Source organism: Fulvia fulva, chromosome 7 (genome assembly GCF_020509005.1).
Source record: "Fulvia fulva chromosome 7, complete sequence".
In the NCBI taxonomy this organism is placed as follows: domain Eukaryota; kingdom Fungi; phylum Ascomycota; class Dothideomycetes; order Mycosphaerellales; family Mycosphaerellaceae; genus Fulvia; species Fulvia fulva.
The window spans coordinates 3,800,822-3,820,970 of record NC_063018.1 but is presented as its reverse complement, the minus strand read 5'-3'; the positions used below and the strand labels follow the sequence as shown (position 1 = coordinate 3,820,970).

The window sequence follows — 20,149 nt, the reverse complement described above, 5'->3', positions numbered from 1 at the left end:
GCAGGTGCATGGTGGGGTTCCATCGTGAAGCGACAAAGCCACAGTCGGCGCCCTGCAGCAGCTGAAGAGGCCACACCTCAAGTTTGTCCAGAGGGCGCTTGTGTCGCCTCAAAGGGGGTGTCACAAACTCCCACGCTGTCAGACACAAAGGGACGCTGCAATCCTGAATCCTGCTCAATCCTTGTGCCAAAACTAAGGCCGCGAGATCTGCCTCTTAAACACTAATCATGGAGGTCGTCGGCGTTGCCATTGGCGGAGTTGGCCTTGCTGCCCTGTTCGATTCGACTGTCAACACTCTTCACTACATCGATTCTGGCCTGAAGTATGGAAAATCGTATCAGAAGACTGCCCTCAAACTCAACCTACTCGACCTGCGCTTGACACGTTGGAGGCACAGCGTCGATCTGGTCGACGATGCGTCGAAACTTCAAGATAAGGTCCACCTCGCTACACCACAAGAAGCCGACACCGTCCAGTATCTGCTTGGAGAGATCAAGGAAGGGCTTGAGACGGCTGAGAAGGCGGCTCAACGTCACAAACTTCGCGGCGCTCCAGCGACAACCACACCAGAAATCGGAGACCGGTCGATCGAAGCACTTGCCAGGAAAGTATCAAGGCTGGCCATCGCGAGACAGAGAGGGACCTCCACCAGCCAAAAGGCCGTTTGGGCCTTGCACGATGAGCGGAAGTTCAAGATTTTGGTGGACGATATCTCAGGTTTCGTCGACAGCCTAGAGAAGCTTTTTCCCGCCGCGAAGCCAATGCAAGCTCAACTTGTGGTCCAGGATGCTGCCGAGCTCGTTCAACCTGCGGAGGTGGAGGAACCAGAAGAAGCTGCAGCAGTGTTGCAGGAAGCAACAGAATCTGTAGACCCAGCGCTCGGTGCTGCCATCGTTCAAGCTGCGCAGAACCCGGCGGCAAGTCCTCAGTATCGGAATTTCTTCACAGGAGGCAATGCCAGAATTCAAGCTGGAGACGAGATTGCTAGTGGGTTTGTCGGTCCATTGAATGGTGGCGAGCATACTTATGATGGTATGTATACTTCGGGCACCGCTCGAGCACTGTATGGGAATAAGTACGGCGGGAAGTCCATCTTCGAGGACTGAATGTCGGTCGGAGCAGCAGGTCCGCTGAGTTTGCAATGCCACCGTGGGAACGAACGCAAAGGCAGATGAAGTGCTCCCACACACTTGTAGCGAAAGGAGACTGTGGTCGTCAGATCGTCCGTGTGGCCATCGTGATAGCAATTTCAAGCTTCGATCGTATCCTTGCAAAGATTCCCTCCTTGTCTGCCGCAATCCTTGTAATCACCTTCAATTTCCGAAGAAGTTCAATCCTGAGAATACGAGGAGCTCTCCTCCCAAGCAATGCGCGGCCAGGAGATCCCATCAGTGACTGTACGAAATGGCATTGGATGAGGATGCAATCGACAGCATACGATGAAGCTGCCATCCACGTTCCCTCCACCAAGCGATACAGAATCTCAAGATGGATCAGCGCGATACCCAAAGACGCGTTCGACGCCTTCACAGATCGACCCATCGAACGTGAAGAGCCTGTCGACGAGGCGGATGACACGGAACACTTTGAGCGATGGTCGCTGGCCAAGCATATCGACCAACAGCTAGCGGAGATGCAAGTCGAGCGAAAGCATACCAGTCATCAACATGAGGATAGCGCCGTCGCATTAGTGGAGGGCAAGCAGCAGACGAAGACGCGCAACAAGCGAGCAAGCTGTGATGTACTTGGTCCCTCCCGAGCAGGCACTCCCGCACCAGCGCCAGCAGTGCAAGGCACTGGCAAGCAAGAAGAGACGGCCTTTGCAGAATGGCTAGAAGGCATGGAAATGGAGCGATGGAAAGCGCTGATGGACCTCGAAAAAGCCGCACACCTCAACGGCGTCCTCGAAGCCGGTCGTGTGGCACAAGCTCGAAGAGGCATCGAAACGCACCGGCGAGCTGACAGGATCAAGGATGGGCGCATCGTCAAGCCCAGGAAGTCCTTGGGTCCGCAGATTGAACTACTGGCAAAGGAGAAGGTGTTGAGCAGGCGCATGGAGATCAAGGCGCGGGAGGATGAGATTGTTGGGTACGCGACTATGCTCAAGGGCAAGGTGACTCGCAACAGGAAGCAAGGACGCTCACATCGGAGGTCATTGAAGGGTATGGTTATGCGGAGGCGAGAGACCAGGAGGACTGGGAATGGATGAGGTGGAAGGCGAGCATGTGTCTCTTCTGCATGAGAATAGACCATGCGCTCGCACGCCCTTGGACACTGTCGTCTTGTGGGCAGCGCTCAGCATGGTCTTGACCAAGTCGCGAGCTGGTCTCCCTTCCAATGGCTGCAGACGCGGGGCGGTCTGGTGTCGGCGTTGATGGTATGGTATGGGTCGTTCCTGTCTTATGAGCACGCGCATGGTTAAAGCGTGACATGGATGTGTGTAAAATAGAACGTGTCATGGATCAATGCGGAAAGCACGACCACGCGTTCATGTTTCACAGTGAACAAGGGCTGGCCGGAGAGGTGGCCGTGCTGTCCTGATTCGTCACCTCATCTCTCTCGCTCAACCAACCGTCGATCGTAGCCAGGGTCCTCCCAGACACGCCACGATCCCCCGAACTCTCCTTTCTGTTGCCGAACACGCAAGAAAAAGCGTCCAAGCGACTTCGTCTCCGACATCACATCCATCAACCATGGCTTCGACAGACGACAAGCGCATATCCGGCGACAAGGAGCGCGAGCTCGAGAGCGGCGCCGCAGAGGCAGCAGCCCTCCCGCAACCAAAGCCTGAGCCCAAGAACGATATCCACCCGGCATTCTACATTGCGTAAGGCATGAATCCTGCTCCGCGGCCATCATCACGAAGCTTATGACCATGTGACAGGCTATGGATCTCGCTCAGTGCCAGCGTCATCCTGTTCAACAAATGGGTCCTGCACACAGCAAAGTTTGGTATGTACAGTAACATACAACACCGGTTCATCAAGAACAGCCTGCTAACCATAAACTAGACTTTCGTGGGTACAGCCGTATCTGGTAATGCATATCACTACTGACAGGCCGCAGCTTTGTTCCTCACAACATGGCACATGGTCTTCGCCACGGCCGTGACCCAAGGTCTGGCCAAATTCACCACAGTACTCGACTCCCGGCATAAGGTGCCAATGGACACACAAACATACATCCGCGCCATCCTGCCAATCGGTCTCTTCTTCAGCTTCAGTCTGATCTGCGGAAACGTTGCCTACCTGTACCTCAGTGTGTCCTTCATCCAGATGCTCAAGGCGCTCAACGCTGTGGTAACACTTCTGGCCACCTTCGCATTCGCCATCGCTCCATTCGACTCAAAGAAGCTCGCCAATGTGTCGGCAATCGTCGTCGGTGTGGTCATTGCTTCCTATGGCGAGATCCAGTTCGTCATGATCGGGTTCCTGATCCAGCTGGCTGGAATCGTTTTCGAGGCAGTTCGCCTGGTTATGGTGCAGCGCATCCTGAGCGCGCCAGAGTTCAAGATGGGCCCACTTGTGTCTCTCTATTTCTACGCACCAGCTTGCGCTGCCATCAACGGCGCATTCACTCTCTTCGTTGAGCTCCCGAAGATGGGCATGAGCGACATCTACAGCGTTGGTATCATCACCTTGATCGCCAACGCAGCAGTCGCTTTCGCTCTCAACGTCTCTGTCGTCTTCTTGGTAAGTTTGAGATACTAGCATCCGCGAAGACTTGCTAACAACCACAGATCGGCAAAACATCCGCCGTCGTTCTTACACTCTCTGGTGTACTCAAGGATATTATGCTTGTCGTAGCATCAATGGTCATTTTCGGCGACCCAGTGGCTCCTCTCCAATTTTTCGGATACTCCATTGCTCTTGCTGGCCTGGTCTATTACAAGCTTGGTGCCGATGGAGTCAAGAACCTGGGCCGCGATGCTCAACTCATGCTCGGCAATGTGCAGCAAAGCCACCCTGCACGTGCCAAGGCCATGATCTTCGGAGCTGTGCTCCTCGTTGTCATGGGCGCTCTTTACTTCTTGTGGCCATCAAGCTCCATGAACTTGGACTATGGCTCAAAGGCTCCATCCAGCTAGAGTGTGGCACTCGCAGCAATTTGATGAAACCACAGCTGCGCGGCCAGAATCTGCTGTCGCAAGACGAACGCTTCACGTACACGTACCATGGGAGCGGAGACGAGCGTCCCAGGCGTTATGGCGTTTAGACACCTCATAGATCTGTACCACTACCGGACCATACTATTGGACAAGTCGACAGCAAAGTATATACACTTAATCTCAGTAGCCACCAAAAATGGCCAAAAAGCACATCACACCACAACCACACCCTCATCTCACCTAAACCCTCTTCAACTTCTCCAACAACTCCTCCATACTATCCGCATACAAATCAAACTCCCCAAACACACTCGTGCACGCATCATGCTCCTCAAACGTCAAATACGCCGTCCGAAACCCGGCCTTCCTCGCCGCAATCAGATCCCACGCATGCGCAGCCACAAACCACCTCTCCCCCTCCCCATCCCCCAGTCCCCGCTTCGTCAAATGCTGATGCGCAGTCTCATAAACTCTCCCATCCGGCTTCGCCACCTGAATCTCATCGCACGATAACAAATGCTCCCCATCCAGTTCAATCCCCGCCAACTCATAGTACCCCAAACTCGTCTCCTTTCCCCCATTCGTAACACCATACACATCCCAGCCCCCCTCCCTCAAGCCATCATAACACCCCTTCAACCCCGGCCGTGCCTCCAACCTCTTCACCTCCGCCATCACAGCCTCCACATCCTCATCACTCACCTCACTCAACGGCAGATCAACAACAGCGCAGCTCCGCTGGAAGGTTGCTGACAATATTTTCGCGATGGGGGTGTATGTTCCGGCGAGGGAAGTGTAGGTGAAATCGCGTTGGGCGGCGAAGAACCAGAGGAAGAAGACGGATTTGGAGTCGGCGTTGACGCGGCGGAGGTTGGCGCCTAGGCGGGTTTCGATGCACTTGATGGCGTTTTCGAAGCTGAAGCATGTTCCTAGGACGTCGAAGCAGATTGATTTTGGTGGGGGCATTGTTGGGGTTGTGGTGGTGGTGGTGGTAGTGGGGGTTTCGTGGTGATGTCGTTTCTTTGATGTTCTGGTTGACGTGACGGCGTTGGGATTTGGGAAGTACGAGATGAAGTCACGGAGCGATGTCGTCCATTAATAGCAGTGTAGGCTATATGCCTGCGGCGGCATTGAGGTTGGCGTGGATAACCCAGAGCAATGACGCAACATCAAAGCTTCAATTCTGACAGCTTGGGGACAACTCCATGTCTCCAGCATGTGTAGATCGAGACGAGAATCATCACACGAGGGTAACACAAAGTGAAGCAGCTCTGGAAGTACCTTCAAAGATCGTCGGCCTGGAGCCACATATGTACGTGATCAATCTATCATACACTCAATGAACGCCATCCCATCACCGCATCTGAAGCCCGCCTCAAGGCGGCAGACCTCGCAGGTGAGGATAAAATATAGTGCTTTTACCACACATCCTCCCATCATGCATGGATCCCGCTATGCATCGCATCGCATCTCGATCTATAGAATACTGTCGAGCCATCTCAAACGCCGGAGTATGGTCGCATATCACCAAATTCATCATCGTCATCATTATTGTTCCTACCGCCAGTTGTTGGGCCAAGGTTGGAACGGTTTCTGTATGGGTTGCTGGCGCTGCGGTTGACCTGGCTCATTTCGATGGGAGAGGTCGGTGCAACTGTTGGGAGCTGGGTTTGAGCAGACTGATACTGAGTCGGCTGGGTGCTCAGCGTGGGTCGGTACGCTGTTTGCTGGTGGTAGCTTTGTGCTGGTGCGTAGCTGCCAAAGCTGGGTTGTTGCTGTATTACTGAAGGGTGTGCGCCTGACGCTGAGGGCTCGTGAATAGTGGGCACGCCAGGTTGTAAGAATGCTGTGCGTGACTGCTCGGTGCTTGGCTTCCTCTTCCCACGTGTGCTCTGACGATGGAGAAGGCCGCGGACTTCGTTGAGATCTTGTTGGTCGACGCTGGGTCGCCCTCCTAAAGTACTGCTGTCGTCGTCGTTGCGGGTCGAGGTCCATGCCTGGTCCCTAGCTGGGTCCGAGGCTGGGTCACGAGAGGTCAGGTCGGTGATGATCTTCCGGTCGTGGGTGGTCATGCCAGCCATGCCTGGCCGACCGGAGGAGGCGCCGGGACTGAGAGGATCTGCATCCTTTGCCTCCTGGATCTTCTTGATTGGGATCAAACGAGCCTCTTCACGCTCTTGGGCAGTATGCTGTGCATTCTCCTTCGCTTCCGAGTCGGAAATAGTCACAGAGTAGTTCGGCGCTGCTGCGCTTCCCTGCGCATCGATGCCACCACCAGGAGGATAGATTGGCACAGCACGCAGAGCAGCGACCAGAGCACACATGAATTTGCTGCGTCTGGATGCGCGAAGAGTCTCGTTGCCCCAGTTACTCTTATGCATGATGTCGACCTGAAGCTGGAGCTTCGACATATCTGTGGTTCCCAAGATCTCGACCTCAAACTCCGCCTGGAAGTCGCGGTTGTTCTCAGGTGCCGCGACAAACTTGTTGAGCTCATTCTTCAGAATCTGAATATCATCGAAAGAAGTGTCGAAGGAGACATCAAGGATGACCTGTTCGGTCTGGGCTTTGCTGCGGCTGACATTGTCAAGCGACAGCGAGTTGAGGACAATGTTCGGATACTGGCAGAGCTGACCAGTCTTTGGTCCGGTAGCTCTGCGGAAGACAGTGAACAGCAAGCTGATATGCTCAACGGTAAAACGATCGGCTGCAATGTCGACTCTGTCACCAATGTCGAAGGGATGCTTGACGAAGAGGAAGATGCAAGAACCCAGGATCTCCTGCGCAGTGACCGAGAAGACGAAAGACAGCGAGAGAAGTGCTGTTCCGGTGGTGGCCAAGGTAGTGACGAAGTTTGTGTTCAGGAAGGCAATGAAGATGAAGATGACGGCCACCATGACGACAGTGCAGAGCATGCGATCAAGCACGTTGATAGCCTGCGCCACATCCACCATGCTGTTGGCGATGGCCTTGCGCTCACGTCCCCACTCGACGACTGTGATGATCATCTCATCGAGCGAGATGTCGCCGTTAGCGTCGCGGTCCAAGTTCTCGTATGCCTCCTCTGCCTCAGCCTTGCGTTCAGAACCCAGCACGTCCACGATATCCTCCTCCAAGAGAGCTTCGCGGCCTTCGACCACGAAAGACATCCAGATACGGCGAGCCAGCGCCTCGGATGTCCGCTTCCTCTCCAGAGCTGTGATAACGATCGAGTGGGCACTGTTGGCGTTGAACATTTCTTTGCCCGTAATCTCCGATGCCACGTTGCCAAAGGCTGAAGTGACCTGGTCACCAAATCGTCCGATGTTGTGAAATAGCCTCATTGGTGTGGCACTACCATTCCGCTTATGGCCCTTCTTCTTACCGCCCAGCTTCGATAGCTGCAGCTGATCGGATATGATGATGTCCTCCTCGTAGAACTCGTTGCCGAAAGCTGGGAACATCATTCGAGACGCATCGTACAGCAGACCGAGAATGTAGATTTGTCGCTTAGAATCCTTAATCCTGGAGTTGAACTGCTTTCGATGGTAGTTGATCGAGATGAGCTGGATGAAAAACCGCTCTGCCAGGAACACCAGTGTCGAGACGAGCGCTGCAGCCAGAATCTTCTGCACGATATCCACCCACTTGCCATTCCCACTGATCTTCCCAGCATGTGTTCTGTTGTATGGGTTTCTCTCCATAACCGGCTTGAACGTCGCCAGAGAAGTGACCGCCCATCCAACCAGCGAGAGCTGAATCTCAAGTGCTCGAATGACGGTGGCATACTTCCTCACACCCGAGCTCACCACTCCCACAAAGAGCTGAAAGACGTACGGCAAGAAATGCGCCACAATCTTGCTCGCCCAAAGACTGCACCAGATGATCTCGATCCACGAGAAGAACCACACAATGGGCACACCTCCAATCGCCGGCGGATTGTTTCCACCTCCAATGATCGCCCCCACGATGATTGGAATTGCAATCAACAACCCCACCGGCACCACATACAGCATATACCTCGTAATGATCGAGAAGCTGTAAATCTTGTTGTAAATCTTGCCCATCGTCGTCAACACATCTTCCTCCCCATCGTAGCCCTTATTGCCGGTTCCGTTCAGCTGGCCATCAACAGGCTTCGCTCTGCGACCACGAAAGAAGCCCTTCTTCTCGTTAACAAGTGGTGGTTGTTCCTCGTTGGTCATGCTGGCATCAAGAGCCCCAGTATGAGGATTCCGCAGCCCTCCACCGCTGCTGGTGCTAGTCGGCACGGGCTCGAGCGGTATGTCGATGGTCGCGTCGTTGTTCTGAGAATGGCCCATGTTGCCGCCGTAATACGAGGTGTCTTGGTGCTCGTGCGGGATGTGGTTGTAGCCCTCGCGGGAGATGCGATTTCGCTGCGATGGGCTCGCGTGAAGTTGTGAGCTCATGCTTGTTGCGAAGTGAGGAAAAACGAGTGAACGAGCGAATGAAACCAAACGGTTTCAAGGTGAACGCCTCTTTCGTCTGTCGTCAATGGCAAGCGTTCCAGACGCCTGGAGGCGCGCAGGCAATTCTTCGGGTGATGCAATCGCTGGGTCGATCGGGAGATGGTGAAACTTGGAGGAAGTGGATTCACTGGAAGAATGGACTACGCCGTTCGCACGCAATGCAGCAAAAGACTCGAGGAAGATGTTCTCGCGATCGAAATGATTGCAATTGATCGTACACGCCAAGGAGAAATGTAGCAACAGAACAGCAGGAGAGCTGGTGAAGAATGTTACAGCTTTAGATCAGAGATCTTCCAGCGGGGACGGATCGCGTACAAGCAGTTGACGTTAGGACCTGCATACCTAAGTGGCGTCAATCGCCGTTTCGCAAGGGTTTTGGAAGCTTAAACGTTGGCCAAGCACATGTTCACACTTTACAGTGCTTCGCTATTGCGCTGAGCTATCTACTTACTGGTACAACATGATCTCCTGGACGTACAGCTAGTTCATATCGTACAATCATCTCTCATAGTGTCCTTCTTCGTGACAAAAGAGGTCAATCAGGAATGCTCGAGCATCGCGAAAAGAGCACGCTAGGGACGGCCGTGTCTCGAATAGGCAATCAGATCCACGAGGCTTTGCTGTCGGCAAGAGGACCCGAGAACCAATGACGACGTCTGCGTCCCTGCTTCGTATTTTGAGCTGCGCTTTTCCCAACAAGCACTCGTGCCTCTCGATATAGAACTCAACGTCAACTGCCATCACAAAAACGAGCACCAGCCTGCGTACCAAAGTGTTAGCGAATCATCAAGAATAGCAGTCAACGATTGACAGCACTTACCGATGTACATGCTCGCCAGATTGAAGTGGCTCACAGCTTCCTGGATCAGAGCATCGACATAACCTTCGGTACTCAGTACGATCGATTCTCCACGTAGCAGACCCTTCAGCTTGGTCGAGACGCTTTCCAGGATTTCTGCCGGCGTCTCTGGAACCCCTGCAGTCGATCGCTTCTTCTTGCCCACGAAGTCGGTAGTGGGATCGTACAGGAATGTCTCCAGCACAGTCATCAATGTGTCGCGTTCTTGTCGCAGCAAACTTAGCGTCAACTCGCATGACTTCCTGAAGGGGCCTTCGTAGCCATATGGACCCATTGCGTCGACCATGTTCGGCGTCAACCTGAACGGCACAAGCTCCGGCTTCTCGAACGTAAGGCCTTTGTCGAACAAGCAATTGAAGTCGACGTGGAAGACTCCACCGGTCCCTTCTTCCAGCAGAATGTTCTCGCCGTGACGGTCCCCGAGTCCGAGGATGTGCCCTGCCATAGACATGACTGCCGCCGAACGCGCGTACCGCAAACGAGCTGCCATCCATGCGTCAGGTTCAGGATACGTCTCCGTGAACCACTCATGTAGTGAAGGCGGGAACTGGTTGAGCACCTTCTCACCGAAGATGTGGGCATGTTCAGGAGCAGAAGATGCCATGTCAAGATCTTTCTTGATCTCATTGTAGTTCGGTCGGATGCCTTTCGATCCATAAAGGCTGAGCAAGATGTCTCTGATCGGCTTGATGCCTTCGACCCATTCAATGGTACCGGACTCTTCGCTGAGTGGCGTCACTGCGTACGTCTTGATGTAAAGTCGCCGCTTGCTGCTTTCAGTATTTCGCTTGAGAGCACGATTGATGATGCCGTTGAACTCCATCAGCCTTTGGTCCTTTCGAAGATCATCCTTCGGCTTGCACAGTAGACCATATAGCTTGCCATCAGAGCCACGTGCAGTTATCTTTCGTGGCCGCTGCAGTGAGTTCAGCACCAGCACGTCATCGGTGAAGGCCTGTATGGTCACCTTGTCTTGAGCGAAAGATCTGTGGCGCCGAATCGTCTCGCTGTTCGCTGTAGCTGGCGACGATGCAGTCAATGTGGCTTCAACGGGCACCACTAGTTGACTTGGAGCGAGCTTATGATTGAAGCCCAAGTCCTTACCCAACTTGACCTTCACCGCCCGAGGCTCGACAGGTGCTTCACTCGCTTGCAGTAAGCCATCGCACAAACGCTGTCCTTGGTGGATGAGCGTTTTTAGATCGCCATGGACGTCCAAGTTCTTGGGCTTCGTCTTGGGGTCTCTGAGTTTGTTAAGCACTTCCGTGCCACGTTCAATCCTGGTGCGGTCAGCCGACCTCACAACACCAAGTATACTCCAGAGAGCTTGGCTTGGATGAGATGAAGCGATCCTCGTCAAGATGTTACACAGCTGTTTCCACACTTCCGGATGCGGATGCGTGATGCGAGATATGAGCTGCGGCAGAGCGTGGTAGAACACGTATGGCGGAACCCTCTCAAAGTACTTCTGAAGCTGCTTGTTGGTGACTTGAAGAGTCTTGATTCGCTTGTCGAACATCTCGGCGCTTTCCCTAGGCTCCTTCTTGATGCAGTGAGATCCAAGCTCCATCCACAAGGTGAGTACTCGAGGTATCGTCTCGTGCCAGTACTTGTTGCCAAAAGGTATCGATCGTAGTGTGTTGTCGATGACCAGCTTCACAAGCTCACCTGTGGCGAAACTTTGGCTCTGCTTGTCTTTTGGCAGTGCCTTTTGAGCATTGAGCAACTTGCCGTAGTGTTTGCCGAGATAATAGTGGCCCTTCTCCCAGCGCTGGCAGCGTCTTGCAGCGAGTTGATAACGATCAGACATATCCTGTGTTTGGCTTTGTCCAGAAGCGTCCAGCCATTTTGCTAGAAGCAAGACAGCTCTTGCGTTCAGACGATCCTGCTTGTAACCATTAATCTCGCTTGCGGATCCCTTCGTGCTGTTGCTAACATCCGTCATCATTATGTCCGCCTCGACATTGTCATCCGTGACCATGCCCGACTCGATTGCATTCTCCAGCAGCTGAACAGCCTGTCTCTGGTGGCCCTCGTGCCAAAGCAGTCTCGCTTCTTCCAGCCTCGCTTCACGCAGACCACAATCGAAAGCTTTCAATGTAGCTTTGTAAGAGTTGCTGGTATTCTTAGCTTGACGAGCCAGACGTGCGGTAGTAAGCCAAAGAGTTCCCACGTGAGGCAATGGAAATTGCGAAGGCCGCAGTCGCATGATGGCTCGCCTAACACCAAGAATATATTGTTTGTCCTGGACGTAGGAGCCTACCTCGGTGAGACGCTTATCCAGACACTTCAGCAGATCTAGGCCCTTGCTTGGATCGCAATCCGCCATGACTTCGACTTCGTGCAGTACATGCAGCTTTAACAGCTCAGAATGGCACAACTGTAGCGAATCTGTGCTTGCCATCGATAGGCTCTCTGTGACGGACTTGCGAAGCTGGCTGACTCTGGCCTCGAACAGCTCCGGGGAGCGGCCTCCGACACGCAACAAGATGTCTGCGATGCCTATGTTGAAGTCATGATGGTTGTTCTCGTTCTGGAGCTTAACGCTCGTGCTGAGACTCTCGATGTCTTCAACCATCCAGCTTGCTTGCGCCACCGAAGCTAGATGTGCCTGAGCACTGTCGCCTTCCTTCGGGAAGCTTTTAGCATAACTGAGCAATGAAGCGTATTGGCCAGTCTCTTGAAGGCAGTGTAGGACACTTTGCTGCAGGGCTGTGCTCGTGGGCTGTTCGGCCAGCTGCAATTCGTACCAGGCTTGCGCTGCCGTCCATCGCCCAGACTTGGCGTGGTTGAAAGCCTGCTGCTCGTCACTGATGATCGGAAGTCTGACAGCGAGACCCTCTAGACCATCAGGCTCGTCAATCTGCGAGTAGATATCCTGTAGTTTGTCGTACAGCATCTCGTGCTGCTCCGTCATGCGAGGCGATGGGATTAGCGATCTCTTCTTGCGGATGTGCTGCTCCCAGTGAAAGAGTGCACGGGAATAGGAGCGACAGTCCACAGCCTGCTCTGCGATGACATCGGCTGGAATCGAGGCCAGGAAGGATTCAACGGTCTCGATCTGTCCCATGTCTCGTGCTTCATCGAATTCCGTGGGTGATAGGCCAGTTTTGTAAGCTTCAGTGCGTGTAGCAGCGAGCTGCTGTTTCTTGCCCCGTAACCATACCGCGAGATAGTCCAGTGCGCCAAAGACACTTTCACTGCACAGTCGAATGCATTCTTGATGTTGCGGCAAAGTTGAACGGCAACTCAGGACTGCCAAGAACTCGTTGGTGAGGCCTTGGACCTCCGGTACGGTGCCGCCGATTACAACGTTGAGTATTGCGTATGGCAGCACGAATCTCGCTATTGCTAGATCATGGTATCGAATGAGACGTGCGACGTATGGAAAGGCAGCTTTCGCGTTGTCTCCTTTCGCCTTGTGCATCAGATCGAACACGAGCGACCGCAGCCACTTGTCGTGACTATTATCGAGCGAGAAGCCTGGGTAAGCTCTGTTAGGTGGTCCGAGATCTTTATTGGGCACGACAAAGTATCGCGAGCTGAGGAATGGTGTCAGTGTCGTGCGAACGTGCTCTGGCAAGTTGTACCATCTCTGATAGGCTTCTGGTGCTTGAGAGGCACGCGGTCGTAACTGAGAGAGTTCGCCGAAGTTACAGAACGATAGCAGCTCTTGCATGGTGTATGCCAGAATCCCTTGAGCTTTGGCATTCGTTACCGATTTGAACGCCTTGACCAGCACGTCTTCGAAAAGCGCCAGGATCCAGTCGATGACCTCGCTGGCAGTGTCGAAGTTGGACAATACCAGAACCTGTCTCTTCTTGCGCGTTGCCTCAACGCGGTTGGGATCAACACATCCTATGATGCCAAGTGCTTTGCCACAGAGCTCAGCTGCCTGCTCATTGACAGTGGAGTACTTGACCGTCACATCAAGCAGCGCACGCAGCAATTCCGGCAGTACCACGGATGGATGTTCGCTGGCAGCCTGCTCGTGCACAAAAGCCTGATTGATGTCGAGGTAAGGCACGAGCTCGACCAAAGCCTGCTGGACGACTTTGTCGCTTTCCGCACGCAGGCGCCGGGTGAATGCTTTGCAATGGCTCTCGACACTCTCCTGATCTTTGAGGCGCTGGAACTCGGCAGCGAACTTGTTCAGCAGTGGTGTACAACTGTGCAATGACGGAAGCGTCATGATGTTTTCGGTCAGCGTGATGTTGTGGGCCTTGACCAACGAGCTGACCGAGTCGTGGACCTTCTGCCGCATGTCATCGGATATTGTTGGCCAGTATCGTACTATGAGCACAAAGGTCTCGTCAACGATCTCCGCCACGTCTTCGCTTTGTAACAGACAGTCAACAAGTGACAGCCAGACGCCAAATGCCACTTCATGTAGTGCTGGCTGGTCCAATCCGACATGCAAGCAGGCACGAATCTGTGGCAGAGCAACCGAGATATTGCCTTTGGTGAGAGTAAAGATCTCTTCGATGCCTTTGAGACAACGTATCTTGTCCGCGACAAAATCTGGACCAGTCTCCAGTATGGTCGAGAAGTTCGTCAGTATGCCGAGGATATGTTTGTCAAAAAGTGCTATAACAGCTCGGCTGGCTTTTGCGTGAGCCCTGCGCTGCCCTTGGGCTGCTTGCTCTATGTTTGCAAAATTTTGGAAAGCCTGGTATGCTCTGGACTTCCTGGTGTCGGTCTCATCTGCACAAAGCTTCAGCAGCTCGCAAGCAATTTGGACAGGCTCGAGTCTGATCAAACTGGCCAGATCCACATCCTTGAAGGCAGAATCGACAGCTGTGAGACATCCAAAGACAGAGTCCTCAACGTCGCCAGATGACTGCATAAGCAGCACCGCTAAGATCGAAGCCAGATTTGTGATTGGCTGCAGGCAGACATTACGGATAGAGTCCCTCCCAGCTGCATGTGCGATTCTCTGGACGATATCCTGCTTCTTCGCAAGGACCAAAGCCGGCAAGGTGTCGCGTTGCGTCATGCTCAAGAAGGAATCCACGTCTGTGTTGAGCAGGTCGCACAACTGCTGCGTCTTGTTCGGCCTGGTCGGCAGGTCCTGCACTGCAGACACGGCAATGGAACGCCAAAATGGCTGAAACATCTCCATTACAGTAGTACATTTAGCTGCTGCAATGTTTTCAATTTCTGCCGCCGCCAGTCCACAGATTAGGTTGTTCGAGTGACCCAGGTAGTCCACCAAGCGCAGTAAAACAAGGTTGAGCTCTCGATCACCACAGGCAATCGCCACTTGACCCCAAGCAACTATAAGGGTTTCTTGCTCGCTGGCTACATCACGATCGGATAAGGTTCGTAGGCATTCGAGTGCGAAATGTCGATTGGTATCGCGTACTTCTGCGTCCAGGTCATGTCGGAGGAAAGCAGGTAGTGCGCGACTGGCCGCAATTCGTAATTCACGGCTTGAGCTGTGCAGATTCTGAAGGCAATACTTCCCAAGCTCGGAGGATCCAAGCGTGATCCCTTGCTTGTTGTTAAGATGCTGCGCACAAGCCGCCACGGCGGACATTGATAGCACTCTCGGTCGCTTTGTGTCGTGAAGCTCAGGCAAAGTGATAAGTTTCGAGACTGTTGCGACTGCCACGGCCAAGTCATGCTGTGCGTGGTCTGCTAGAGACTGCCAGGCGGTGCATTTGTCTTGGTCTGACATCGTTACGTACAGTGCCTGTGCTGTTTCGGGGCCTCCAGCAAGCCAAGCTGTACGTTGTGCAGCATTTGTGGCGTGCACAATCAGGCCTTCGATTGATATCTTCCGGCGCTTGGGAGGCTTCCTACGTCGAATGGTTCCAGGGTGCAGCATGCACTGCTGCTGGAAAGCTGTCGAAAGATTATCATCATCGCCCATGACGACATCTTGTGTCTTCGTGGTTTCCCGAAGCAGAGGTGCTATGATCTCGTTGTTGTCGCTGTCACCCAGGCGTTGGAGATGCTGCAGGACGTGCTGCCAGAGCTCGACCTTTTCCAGGTGTGACCTGAGCTTGAATGCTACTTGTTGGAGCCTCAGATTTGTCTCTTGGTACCAAGGCCTGACAAGACCATCGACCAGTGATAGCTCTATTGCTACCATCAGGGCTCTATGAGCATCGTGGATCGTAGCAGTAGTGCCGGGAGGCGCAGTAATGCTGTTCTCGCCGTGTGACCAGAGCTTACCGACACTTCTGGCGGGAGGCAATGTCAAGGTGACCTGGATGTTTGTGGCTGTCAATGCTTCGAGAGCAAAGAGAGCATCTGTAAGGAGAGATAAGCAGAGATCACTTACCGTGTGTCGTCCAACGTACCATCAACGCTCTCCTGGACGATCTCGCGCAACACGTGAGCTTGCTTCCAAGTATGAAGGGATTTGTCGAGTCCTGTACATATTGAGCTCAGCAATGGATGCACGCGGAGATCTTGACACTTTGGCCGGCCGCATAACGAAGCAAGTGTGGCCAGTAGACTGAGAAATAGCTGTGGCCCATCTGACGACAACTGCGTTATCGCAACCTCTGGCTGTCGCTTCAGTGTCCTCTCGATGACTGTAATGCTGTCCTTGGCTTGCTGCAGTAGATCCTCCGTGTTCGCGAACGGATTATCGGTAGTAAGTGGCAAAAGCCCAGCCTGGAGTAGTACGCTGACAAGCTGAGCATTCACATGAGGATCACTTTCTTGAGCGGCAGCCTGATCGCTCAGCATTTCCTGGAGCATGTCCCCGAAGGTGGCTGTTTCGCCATGGTTTTGCACTATTTGTGCTGCCAGCGTGGATGGTGGCGGCGCATCGCCGTTGGTGTGAGTGCCATTGACCGTGACGGTACGGCGAGCCATCTTGACCACGGCGGACGCGTACCATGTCAAGCACAGGTCGGGAGATGAAGTCGAGATTGAGGGAGACGCGTGAAAGGCAGCCGCGTGAAATGCCCACTTTGTGAACTCTAATCCACGCGTGTGGTCATCGATGGTTCATGACCGCTCAACTAAATATTGATGAAGCCTTCGAAGCTACATTCACCTCCACCGCCCACTCCATCATCGTCTTCCGCCTCTACCACAGCCAACCCACCAAGATGGCCATCTTCCCCTCCCGCAAGTTCGTCTCCTCCAGCCAATCCAACACCATCGCCTCCAAATACCGCGCTCTCCTCGCCCGACACCCCTTCGCGCTCTTTGGCTTTCCCTTCATCGCCGTAATGCTCGCCGGCTCCTTCTTCCTCACGCCCGCCACAGCCCTACGCTACGAGCGCCACGACCGAAAAGTGCGGCAGATGACGAAAGGCGAAGAGTTGGGCATCGGGAAGGAGAAGCGGAGGATTGACTTGAAGGAGGAGTATTATGTAAGTTGGGGAGGCGACAATGGCGTATGGGAGTCGGGAGTGCTGACGTGAAGCGTAGAAATTGGCAGCAAAGGATTTGGATAATTGGGAGCAGAAGCGCGTTAAAAGGCTTCCCGGAGAGCACGATGGTGTGCTTTAAGGAACTGCTATTATGATGGGATCCGACTGGGAATGTGATGAAGTTAGCGAAGGCGTCAGGCGTCCAGCATGGATTATGGAGTGAAGGCTCGAAGAAGAGACGATGGCCACAGCACGCCAGAAAGCGATTGCAACTTAGAGCTGCATAAAGAGCTATGGAACGATTCTGCATCATAATTATTGCATTCATCAAGCCGTGGTCTCTATACAAGAGCAAGTAGATCTATCTATGCACATGTGCCCCCGTCATCAAGCCTTTCTGCTGTTCCCCAAACGCCGGACTCGCTCGCTCAGAAAGTCTATAAAGGTTAGAAGCACCCGGACGGTACTCTCGGGATCTCGCATTCATCAGAGCCGGTCTGCCCTAGAGAGCAGCTCCTTTGGCCTTGCGACGACCACTCAGAGCATTGACCACATCGGCCATCTCCATCCAGAACTCGTCCTTCGGACGGCGATGCTTCCAGTCTGTCTCTTCACGCCCGATATGCTCCACACCATCGAAAGTGACGTTCGCACCACGAATACCAATGAGTGCAGCGGACATTGGATCTGCTGCAATCTGGTCTTTGCTCTTGCCGGTGTAGGTCTCGATAAGCTGGAGGGACTTGATGGCAAGTTGGATAGCCCGCACACGATCCATAGGACTGGGGATGTTGCCTATCAAACAGAGTGTTAGTTATGCTCGAGGGAGACGTGACAGTGCCTCAGCAACTGATACTGATGTAGGACTCGGTACATACCTTGCTGGTAGTGACCCGGGACCGAGGTTTTGGCATCGAACTTTCCGCCCGCCGCCTTCTTAATGGCGTCGGCGAGGAACTTTGTGGTGTAGACGTCGCAGGCTTTTTCGCTGCGAAGAATGATCTTACCATTCCGCGCGGTGCCAGTGTCGTCGGCGAACTGATCCTTCAGATACTCGATGTCTTTGGCCAGCATCTCATGGGTGATGCCCTCCTCTGGCGTGTAGACAACCACGGCGCCGACCGCGAGTCCAGCCAGCGTAGGGATGTACCCCGACGCGCCGCCTTGAGTCTCTACAACAAAAACACGGCGACGAGTTCCGCCGGCAGATAGTTTAATGGCGTCGCAAAAGCTCGTCAACTGGTTCAAGCAAGTATCCGAGCCGAGGGAGTATTCGGTACCTAGCGAAGAAGATTATTAGCTTGGGATATGTTATGGAACGAGGACGGGAGCGCATCGTTCAGTGCACATATCGAGCACTCCACAATCGATTGCGCTAACCCCCCCTACCCTTCAACTTCAGTACGTACCTGGAACATTGTTCGACACGGTCGCCGGCAAAATGACCATCGGGATCTTAAATGCATCGTACTTGGCACGGGCCGATTCCAGCTCGGAAACTGCAGTGAAGGCCTCGAACCCTCCGACAACGAAGAGTGCATCGATCTTGTACTTCTCCAGGCAGTATGCGGTTGTCTTGAAGTCCTCGGATGGCAGGGAGCGGTTTGTTCCAATCTCTGAACTTCCCTTAGATCCCCAGCTTTCGGCTTGGAGCCAGGTCAACTCGCGAACTGAGCCAATTGGTTTGTCATCGTGGTGGCGGCACAGCCCGGAGAATCCATTGTGGAAGGCGACAGGCGTATGTCCGCGCGCTGTGAGGTACGCTACAGCCGCACGAGTGGCCGCGTTCATGCCACCGGCGGGCGCGCCGACATGGATGATGCCGACACGCATGCGCTTTCCTTGCGGCAGCAAAATCTTCGTGTTGTCGGTGGAATTGATGATCTTGAATGCCTCGAAGCTTTCGACGAAGTCAGTGTCTCTGCCTTTCATTGCGGCAGTAAACTCCTTTCTGCCGATTTTGGCTGTCACGTCGTTCGTTTGTGCGATCGCGTCCATGAGGTTCTTTCGAACAATCTTGTTGTTGACCATGCAAATTACTGGCGATGGCGTGTCTGGAGTAGCATCGAGTACAGCCTTGACGGCCTCAACGCCTTGAAGCGTTGCTAACACGCGATCGAAGGCGCAAGGTGCTCCTCCACGCTGCAGGTGGCCAAGGGTGGAGACTCTTGTGTCGAGGCCGACATCATCGGACAGGACATCCTTAACCATGTCTGGCTTGATGGGGTTCAGGTCGCGGTCATGGGCACCTTCGGCCACAATGACGATAGTATGTTGTTTCCCCATCGCTCTGTGTTGCTTGACAACGTCGCATAATTCCGCCTTCCAGTCCTGAGATGGAGGAGTCTCTGGGCAGAAGACGTAGTCAGCGCCAGTCGCGAGACCAGACATGAGTGCCAGCCAGCCGCAATGTCTGCCCATGACCTCCACGACGAAGGCACGCTGGTGCGAGAACGCTGTCGTGTCCACCTTACTGATGACATCGCAGATGTTACCCAGAGCCGTGTAGCAGCCAATGGTGGCATCGGTACCACTCAGGTCGTTGTCGATAGAGCCAACCAGACCAACAATGTTGAGATGTCTGAAAGGCTTGACCTCTTCTTCCGTACGTTTGCCGGTCGAGACAAGCTCGTCCATGAGGCTTGGCCACTCTCCTCTGAACTTGTCTGCTCCTGTAAGTGAGCCGTCGCCGCCGCAGACAATAAGGGCATCGATGCTCTTCTCGATCATGTTGTTGGCCGCTGTGAGTCGTCCGGGTCTCTCCATGAACGATTTGCATCGGGCAGATCCGATGAGTGTGCCACCCTCAGAGAGCCAGCCTCTTACATCCTCCCAATTCATCTCGCGTATCAGATCTCCTCCGCGTACGAGACCTTCGTAACCTTGGTAGACAGCATAGCTGGTGCAGCCTTCGATGAGAGTCTGGCGCACTACAGCGCGCACAGCTCCACTCATGCCTGGGGAGTCACCTCCAGAGGTCATGACCGCAATGCGCTTCCCGCCAGCCGCGAGCGTGTTCGGTGGCATGTTGGCGGTGTTGTGGTGATTGTGCTCGTGGTTCGCGGCGAGGATGGGGTCGGTGCCGGCGAGGGAATTGATCAAGGTCGGCGTAGGTGATTAGGTGAGTCAAGGGGATAGAGTGACTCTCGAAGTTTGTTGTGGATTCTGTGGTAAGGTGAAATCCGTTGGCAACTTTTCTTGAACGCGTTTCGTAGCTGCCCCACCGTGTGACTTCACTTTCATTCGGCCCTAAGGTATCGATAGTACGGTTCTTCTTCGGAAAAGCAACTCGTCGTGGTGATGTCGCTGTCGATGCTTTCAATGAGATACTAGATTAGGAAGCTCCCTTGAAGCCAGTCACCTTCAAATGTCCGAT

At 53.8% G+C, this 20,149-nt stretch overlaps 7 protein-coding genes across 7 annotated transcripts; 3 read left to right on the top strand and 4 right to left on the bottom strand.

The window, feature by feature from the left end:
* Nucleotides 1-227: 227 nt before the first annotated feature.
* Nucleotides 228-2,209, top strand: CLAFUR5_10587 (Heterokaryon incompatibility protein S; the record flags this gene model as incomplete). The annotated part of the gene is made up of 2 exons (XM_047909735.1): nucleotides 228-1,032; nucleotides 1,197-2,209. 2 exons carry the CDS (start codon nucleotides 228-230, stop codon nucleotides 2,207-2,209), a joined length of 1,818 nt encoding a protein of 605 aa, XP_047763962.1.
* A 484-nt stretch (nucleotides 2,210-2,693) lies between these two features.
* On the top strand, nucleotides 2,694-4,087 carry CLAFUR5_10586 (putative sugar phosphate/phosphate translocator; the record flags this gene model as incomplete). Its single annotated transcript, XM_047909734.1, has 5 exons — nucleotides 2,694-2,827; nucleotides 2,885-2,952; nucleotides 3,012-3,017; nucleotides 3,067-3,692; nucleotides 3,740-4,087. The coding sequence occupies 5 exons, from the start codon at nucleotides 2,694-2,696 to the stop codon at nucleotides 4,085-4,087; spliced, it is 1,182 nt and encodes a 393-aa protein (XP_047763961.1).
* A 261-nt stretch (nucleotides 4,088-4,348) lies between these two features.
* Nucleotides 4,349-5,074, bottom strand: CLAFUR5_10585 ((S)-2-haloacid dehalogenase; the record flags this gene model as incomplete). The annotated part of the gene is made up of 1 exon (XM_047909733.1): nucleotides 4,349-5,074. One exon carries the CDS (start codon nucleotides 5,072-5,074, stop codon nucleotides 4,349-4,351), a length of 726 nt encoding a protein of 241 aa, XP_047763964.1.
* Nucleotides 5,075-5,607: 533 nt separating this feature from the next.
* Nucleotides 5,608-8,517, bottom strand: CLAFUR5_10584 (Mechanosensitive ion channel protein; the record flags this gene model as incomplete). Its single annotated transcript, XM_047909732.1, has 1 exon — nucleotides 5,608-8,517. One exon carries the CDS (start codon nucleotides 8,515-8,517, stop codon nucleotides 5,608-5,610), a length of 2,910 nt encoding a protein of 969 aa, XP_047763963.1.
* Nucleotides 8,518-9,317: 800 nt separating this feature from the next.
* Nucleotides 9,318-16,267, bottom strand: CLAFUR5_10583 (uncharacterized protein; the record flags this gene model as incomplete). Its single annotated transcript, XM_047909731.1, has 3 exons — nucleotides 9,318-9,337; nucleotides 9,398-15,694; nucleotides 15,745-16,267. 3 exons carry the CDS (start codon nucleotides 16,265-16,267, stop codon nucleotides 9,318-9,320), a joined length of 6,840 nt encoding a protein of 2,279 aa, XP_047763966.1.
* Nucleotides 16,268-16,404: 137 nt separating this feature from the next.
* Nucleotides 16,405-16,912, top strand: CLAFUR5_10582 (Cytochrome c oxidase assembly protein cox16, mitochondrial; the record flags this gene model as incomplete). Its single annotated transcript, XM_047909730.1, has 2 exons — nucleotides 16,405-16,773; nucleotides 16,832-16,912. The coding sequence occupies 2 exons, from the start codon at nucleotides 16,405-16,407 to the stop codon at nucleotides 16,910-16,912; spliced, it is 450 nt and encodes a 149-aa protein (XP_047763965.1).
* Nucleotides 16,913-17,275: 363 nt separating this feature from the next.
* On the bottom strand, nucleotides 17,276-19,800 carry CLAFUR5_10581 (ATP-dependent 6-phosphofructokinase; the record flags this gene model as incomplete). Its single annotated transcript, XM_047909729.1, has 3 exons — nucleotides 17,276-17,568; nucleotides 17,652-18,053; nucleotides 18,183-19,800. 3 exons carry the CDS (start codon nucleotides 19,798-19,800, stop codon nucleotides 17,276-17,278), a joined length of 2,313 nt encoding a protein of 770 aa, XP_047763968.1.
* Between the last annotated feature and the right edge of the window lie 349 nt (nucleotides 19,801-20,149).